This window comes from Lactuca saligna, chromosome 7, assembly GCF_052625555.1.
Source record: "Lactuca saligna cultivar CGN05327 chromosome 7, ASM5262555v1, whole genome shotgun sequence".
Classification (NCBI taxonomy): Eukaryota; Viridiplantae; Streptophyta; class Magnoliopsida; order Asterales; family Asteraceae; genus Lactuca; species Lactuca saligna.
Genome location: NC_136423.1, coordinates 60,698,614 through 60,706,348, shown reverse-complemented (window position 1 = coordinate 60,706,348; position 7,735 = coordinate 60,698,614). Strand labels below are relative to the sequence as shown.

General features: G+C 36.7%; 1 protein-coding gene across 1 annotated transcript; it reads left to right on the top strand.

Moving 5' to 3' along the window:
• Positions 1–573: 573 nt before the first annotated feature.
• On the top strand, positions 574–4,553 carry LOC145004009 (uncharacterized). Its single transcript, XM_078962913.1, has 4 exons — positions 574–1,018; positions 1,104–3,184; positions 3,262–3,511; positions 3,586–4,553. Exons 1-4 carry the CDS (start codon positions 955–957, stop codon positions 4,131–4,133), a joined length of 2,943 nt encoding a protein of 980 aa, XP_078819039.1. The 5' UTR covers positions 574–954; the 3' UTR covers positions 4,134–4,553.
• Positions 4,554–7,735: the final 3,182 nt, after the last annotated feature.

The following is a 7,735-nucleotide window of genomic DNA, read 5'->3' as shown; positions in this document are numbered from 1 at the left end:
TTTTCTACCGTATTTTGAAATGCAAAGAAACCTTCGGTAGTTGACCTTTTGTTATCATTTTCAACCATTTGATTGAATTCAGGCTTGATTTTCTCAACATTTCCAGTTGTGACGAAGACTTGGTTTGGAAAATTCTGTTATCAGTGCATGTAAAATTCGGATAGACCACAGTGTTGGTTTCCAAATAATGTGAACCTTTGTCATTAAGAACTTTGTCAAATTCTTTTGTATCACCAAACACTTGATTAACAACAACACGTTGAGGTGATTCATGCAAATCTTTCGCATCTTCTTTGTCTTCACTAGTGTCATCTATCTTACAACTTTCAACTTCCACATTATCAAAGTCACAAGTTTGCGAAGTAGAGACTTTATCATTTTCATCCTTTACTATCGAATCAACCATAATTTCTTTACCTTTGACCTTTGATGTGATATTAATGATTGATAAGTTTGATGTGATATTAATTGAGAATTTTTCAGAAAAAAACTTGAAAAACTTGATGATTTTGTGAATTGATCACTGATTGCTAATTGATCACTCGACTAAACAATTGAAATGCAGAATCGATTCAAATATGAAGATCAAGAGTGATTTTCATAAGACAGAATTGCAAGTTTGGTCCCTGTGGTATGTCAAAAATTGGATGTTTGGTCCAAAAAGTTTTGGGGTTGTACTGGTGGTCCAAAAGCTTTGATTTGTTGTGGAATTGGTCCAAAGGCTTAACAGCCGTCTACCCCCTCCGTCTGTGTGAGGGTATTTTTGTCAATTCACGCTCATTCCTTTGATATCTTATTAAATTAAACCTCATCATCCTAATTAATTGATACCTGCCGCCAAATCCTCTGTGCATTTCGTCGATCGACTCTCCTGTCACTTTCATCTTCATTCGTTACCCAGAAGCCCTAACCTCCAAGTTGAGTTTTTTACTGTGATCGGTGTTATTTCAGTGTATGAACATACCAATGTGGAATATAAGGCTCTTAGACAAACCGTTCAACGCAAAGGTGGCTTATGGTAAGGATTTTGTAATTTCTCTGTACATTACATGTTTTGTATGTGAAATCATGCTTCTGAACTTATTTTTGTTGTTGGTTTGAAGATGGCCACCCAACATTATTTACCATCAAGCTATACCATGGAGGTGAGTTCACCAAGTTTCCTGATGTTCAATACATTGACGGAAGTGTGAACTATGTTGACATGGTGGATATAGACACGTTTTCAGTTCATGAGTTGGATGCTATCATGAAAGGGTTCAGGTACGGTGTTCCTCCTGTGATTTACTATCACTTCCTTGTGCCTGGTGGAGACTTCCACTTTGGTCTTAAACCCTTAGGCAATGATGATGATTTACGAACTTTTGCCCAATATGTGTGTGATCACAAAATCATGAGGGTATATACTGAACATGGTGAGACAAAGTTACTTACCTACTTTATGAATCCTAAACCTGTTAAGAAGGTAACTATTGTACAAATGGATGAAATAGATGAAAATGATGACAATGAAAACCACACAGCTGAGGTACAAGAATTTCCAAGCCCACCTAGATCATCCCCTGTTGAGGTTGAGGTACAACCATTACATGTCGAGGTTCATGATAGACAAAAAGAGCTTATTGCCAATGACTTTATGGAGGCAGCTACAGAATTTGATATTGGTTTGTATCAAAAGATGTTACAATCAAATGCAGATGTTCATGAACATGTACAAGTAGAAGTGGAAGAACATGTTCAAGATGAAGTAGAAGAACATGCACAAGTAGAAGTAGAAAAAAATGTACACGATGAAGTGGAACTGGATCATGGACATGAGGCTACCATGGAAGACAACTTGGATAATTACATGGATAATTACATAGACAACAACATGGATGATTACATGGAGACTGAAATGGAGCATGACAATGGGAGCAAATCTGATGGAGAAGATGGGAGCATATCTGATAGGGGAGAGGGTAGTCACTGTGATGAGGAAAATGACAGTGAGGATAGTGATTGGGTGGATGAGGAGAATATCATTCCTGAAGTTGAAGTGGATATGAGGGATTTCCACATGAGCATTGACACTGAAGCAGAGTTTTTTGAGAAAAGACTAAGGAATAGCATGGAGAAAGATAGAAATCAGGAGCATGAAGATATGGAGTTGGATGTTATTGACAATGATGAATGGGATTCAACAGATGATGATTCTGAGATGGGCAAGAAGAGAAGACAAGTTATTAAAGAATTAGGTAAGGAAAAAAGGTGTTCTTTAGGAGAAGTTCATAAACCAACATTTCGTATAGGACAAAAATATAAAAGTAAAAAAGAGTTGAAAGACAAAATTGCCCATCATGCCTTGGAAACCAGGAATAATCTTTTTATTAAGAAAAATGATAAACTTAGGTTGCGGGCCACATGCAAAGGAAAAGTAGTATTCAATGAGGGGCAAGTGGATGGACCTACCACTGGGAAGAAAAGTAAAGGCAAAAGTAAAAAGACAAAGACAAGTACTGAACTGTCTTGTCAGTGGGTTTTGCAAGCATCTAGGAAAAGTGAGGAAGAAAGTTGGTGTGTGAAAATCTACCAACCTGAGCATTCATGTCTCAATACAAGAAAGGTAAGAACGGCCACAACAAACTTCATCTCTAAACAGATTATGGATCTAGTGGAATCTAACCCAACTGTGCCAATCAAAGCTGTACAAGAACTACTTCAGAAAAGATATCAGGTGAGCTTCTCCAAAGACAAGGTATTTAGGGCTATAGCAGATGCCAAAAAACATGTGATGGGAGACTACACAAAACAATATGATGTGCTGAGAGATTACATATTAGAGTTGCAGTCCACAAATCCTAACACAACTGTGAAACTGGAACTGGTTCCAGAACCAAATCTTGTAAATGCAACTTCAAGATGTTTTCAGAGAATTTATATTTGCTTGGGTGGAATGAAAAAGGGGTTCAAAGCATGCTTAAGGGATTTTATTGGTTTAGATGGGGCCTTCATGAAAGGAGCTTACCTAGGGCAGATCATGACTGCAGTTGGCTTAGATTCTAACAATGGTATATACCCATTGGCATACGCCATTGTTGAGTCTGAGAGCACACAAAGTTGGAAATGGTTTCTAGAGTACCTGGAAGATGATTTGGACCTGTCACAACTTTCAAACTTCACTTTCATAAGTGATAGACAAAAGGTAATAGATTTCCTTGATGTATTTTAGTTTTCTTATTACACTTGAATTATACTAACCACAGTTTAATGACTTTGTAGGGCTTAATTCCAGCCATTGCACAGTTGTTCCCGGTTGCTGAACACAGATTCTGTCTTAGACATATCTATGAAAACATGAGGAAGAAATGGAGAACTACTGAGTACAAAGAAAAGTTATGGAACTGTGCCAAAGCCACAACAGTGCAAGAATTCAATCGTTTGATGAAAGAGTTTAGTGAATATGACATAGAAGCTTATGAATGGTTGAAGAAGATCCCACCACAACATTGGGCTAGAAGCCATTTCACAGGTAGACAACTCTCAATTCAGTGCTAAGTTACACAAATTTTTTGTATGCTGTTCTAAATAATAATTATCTTGCAGGTAGACCAATCACAGACATGCTTTTAAATAACCTATGTGAAGTGTTTAACAGTAAACTGATAGAAGGTAGGGATAAACCAATAATCACATGCTTAGAGTACATTCGGGAGTACATGATGAAGAGGATTTCCAATGTGATAAAGGTTCAACAGAAGTGTGCAGGTCCATTGACTCCAACAGCAACAAAGATCATGGAAACAAACACAACAAATGCTTCTAACTACATAGCCAGGTGGAATTCCTCAGACAAGTATGAAGTACAAGGACCATGGCAAGATCAACATGTTGTTGACATGGGCCAAAGGGTATGCAGCTGTAGGAAATGTGAATTAACAGGAATTCCTTGTAGGCATGTGATTGCAGTCTTATTTGATAAAGCTAACAATGGTGAGGATGTGGGTGAACTTTACACTTATGTACACAAGGTGAATTGGCTTGAAACCTGGAAAGAGGCTTATTCCTACAAGGCAGAACCAATCAAAGGTCGTATCATGTGGCCTGTTAGTGATTGTCCAATAAAGATCAGCCCTCCTCCACATCGTAATTAGCCTGGTAGGCCCAAGAAGAAGAGGCAAAGATCCATGGAGGAAAAATCTCAAAGTCAGAGCTAAACTCAAAGTCAAAGTCAAACAATTGGTGCTAGTGGTATAGATGGTCATGGTCCAGGGGGCAGTGGAAAACTCACAAGGAAGTTCATTACTGTCACTTGTAGCAAGTGTAAAAACAAGGGACATAATGCAAGAACATGTAAGGGGCAATGAGGAAATTGATGTGTTGTCTGTTGGATTAAGATGATGTAATGTGTTACTTTTGGGAACCATTGTGTTGTTCTTTTGGGTGTCTGTTTAATGGTTTTGATGTTTTTTGGACAACTTTACCCTCCGTTTAGAATGATGTTTTTTTGGTCATGTAACAAGAATTTGGTATGTGCAAACAATGGTTATTAACTTTGGATGTTCTTTTGTTTATGCATCATTGTCCTTTACTTTTTAGCATCTTTATGTTACTATTAGGTTATGTTAAGCATTAACAGTTTGTCCCATCACTGCTATGTCTAGTAGAACCAAAATATTTGGATGTTTGAAACAAATAACTTCATTACCCACTAACCATAACAATGCATTCACTTTCATGTCCAAAAGAGTACATTCACAAACATAGCAATTTTCCCAAATCTACCACAAAATAAACCACTAAAACATGGAAGAACTACTTCATCAGAAAAAAACGAACCCAAAAAAAACCCAGCTACATATCAGGTACAACTTTAGTTTTGATTTTTCTTCCTTTATTTTTCCAATATCATACTTGAACATTTGATTTTCTTCCTTCAATTTTCCAACTTCAGTCTTTAGCTTGTTGATTGATCTCAGCAACCCAGGTATTATTGATTTTGATCGTTCACACATTTGAGGGTCGATCCATCCCACAAACCCACATGTCGAATCCTAGCAAAATATAAGAAGGAATTGAGTGATCAGTGAAAAATCTTCATAACCAACCACATGAATACTAACCTCTTTAGGGCATCCCCAAAAACGTCGACCAGGGTTCTTATCAGTCCAAGCCATTCGCACTATCGCCATTTGACCACAAAAACACCTCACCATTGTTGATTTTGAGTTTGGAAGACACGATTTTGATTTTAGCAGGAGGAGATATCGATTTAGGGAAAAGATGAAACACATGTTCGATCTATTAATAAGGAGAGTAGACGTTAGGGGGGGTTTAATTTAATAAGATATCAAAGGAATGAGCGTGAATTGACAAAAATACCCTCACACAGACGGAGGGCGTAGACGGCTGTTAAGCCTTTGGACCAATTCCACAACAAATCAAAGCTTTTGGACCACCAGTACAACCCCAAAACTTTTTGGACCAAACATCCAATTTTTGACATACCACAGGGACCAAACTTGCAATTTTGTCTTTTCATAACCAAAATGCGCGGAATTTTTTTTTGAATAAAAACACTACTCAAAAACCAAATGATTCTAAAATGAAAAGCAGATCAACGCAGCTTGAATCCTACTCTGATACCAATTGATGTGAATTGTAAACGAGATTTAGAAAACAATCATGATTATATGAATGAAAAGTAAGAATACAAGGAGTAAATATTAATCAGATCTTATATTGATGAAGAAACTGATTACAGACTAAGCAGAGAAAAACCTTCTCTCTACTTCTAACCTCAGTTCCTATTTATAGGAAACATGAGTGAACAAAAAATATATTAAGTCCTGAACAATATGCTTCGCACAAATGAAGACTTAGTAAAATAACTAACATACGAAACTCAAGACAAACACTTCGACTTTTACAATAACTAGACTCTACACAATATAGTCATTTAGTTACCACCTCTCGACTTTGTAAAATACCAATTTCAAGCCCTCAGGCTTTTAGCTATGCAATCTTAGTTTTTTTATTTTTATTTTTTATCTATATATATATATATATATATATATATATATATATATATATATATATATATATATATATATATATATATAATGCTTATTTTTAAGCATTTTGCATGACATGACTTTGTTCCCAGACTTCTATTATTTGGCAACTGAAGTCCTCCTAAGTTCCATACATGACTTTGGTTCCTGACTTTAATGGTTTGGCAACATAAGCCGTCTTAAATTCTTTTTTTTTTAATCGAAAGAATTCATCTTCTTAAATCCATTACTGCCGCCGCAACGCGCGGCAGATAAAATCCTAGTTATTATTTAATTGCTTCTACAATTGATGATATGGGTGTAGGTGAATAAAGTAATATTTCAGATGAAAGTGGAGATTTTCAAAGTTGAAAATCATGGTATGTTCGAATTAAAGAACAATGCTATTTTAGTACTTGAATATTAATTGTTATGATAAGTTGGAAAATTGTTAAGTGATGGAATTGTCAATTATTTGAGGATTTAAATAAGATTCATTAAAATTGGTGGACATTTTTTTTTCTTTAAATCAAATAATGGAGCTTTGATACAAAATAGATGACTATAGATAAATGTGATAGATCCTCTTTACGATTTTAGCTTGTCATTGAAGCCGTAGGAGAAGAATAAGATATTTTCAGCTGAAGTTGTGAGCTTTGGGTGGAATAAAGAAATGTAAACCTTCATTTTCATGTTTTTGCATCATCAAGGATTGCCAAAAATCCTTTATTGATCTCACAGTGTATTATTCTCTTCCATAAGTGTATGGTTCGTCGAGAAATGAAAGAAATCTGGGTTTCATTGGTGATTAGGGAATTAAAGGTTGTTTCATGATTGTGAAGGTGTTAGAACTTTATATATAAAGTAATTGCAAGTTGGCAATTTCTTTTGTATCCCACATTGGTGGGGGGAAGAAACTTTTGTGGGTTTATAAGCCTATTCCCCTGGTAAGTTTTCAAAGGCTTTAGTGGATCAAAGGAATGGGCCAAGCCCACGCACCTAGCCTAGCCTAGCACTAGCCGATGCTGCAAGTGCACGAAATGGTGCGATTTAGGCGCACTTTTCACTTCGCACGCTGTTGAGGAGCTTTTATTTTTTGACGAGTTCGGATCAATCCGGTTTGACCAATCCAGTCAAATGGTTAACCGCCGTTGACTTCGTGGAGGCCTAGTCAGGGTATTCTAGAAGGATCAGGAAACGGCTTGCTTGGAGAGCAAGCTGTCGCTCTAGGTTTTCTGGGGCCGGCCTATGGGGGCCCGTTTAATGCCTTCTAGGGTTACAATACTTATAAATACAACTCCCTAGGAACCGCATTTACACCTCTCGAAAATTTGAAAGCTTTCTCCCTCTCTCTGCGTTTTTTCCTAGTTTCCAAGTAGTCGCTTTGTGTTTGTCGATTTCCAATACTATTGGAATATCAATCAAGCTGCATTAAATCCTGGGGTTTTACTTTGTTGCTTACAGCCAGTAGAAGCGAAGTAAAAACATTTAACGACTCGAGTCTGATCCGTGCAGTTGCATCAGGATCAAGATCAGCAATCAACAGGTCGGTTTGACTTTTCTGTCTTGTGATTAATTCGTCCAATAACAGGACAATCTTCTTCTACCTTTCTTATAATCAGATCTAATCGAGAAGGATAGATCTGGTTTCTGGACGAAACTCGGTAAATATAATCATAATAATTGGATCTATTATTCGTAAC

Bases quoted from the DNA above. Each gene is read 5' to 3' on its own strand.
- LOC145004009 (XM_078962913.1), top strand. From the start codon at position 955: ATGAACATACCAATGTGGAATATAAGGCTCTTAGACAAACCGTTCAAC. The intron at 3,185-3,261 runs GTAATAGATTTC...ATGACTTTGTAG, and splicing joins TCATAAGTGATAGACAAAAG to GGCTTAATTCCAGCCATTGC. The intron at 3,512-3,585 runs GTAGACAACTCT...ATTATCTTGCAG, and splicing joins GGCTAGAAGCCATTTCACAG to GTAGACCAATCACAGACATG.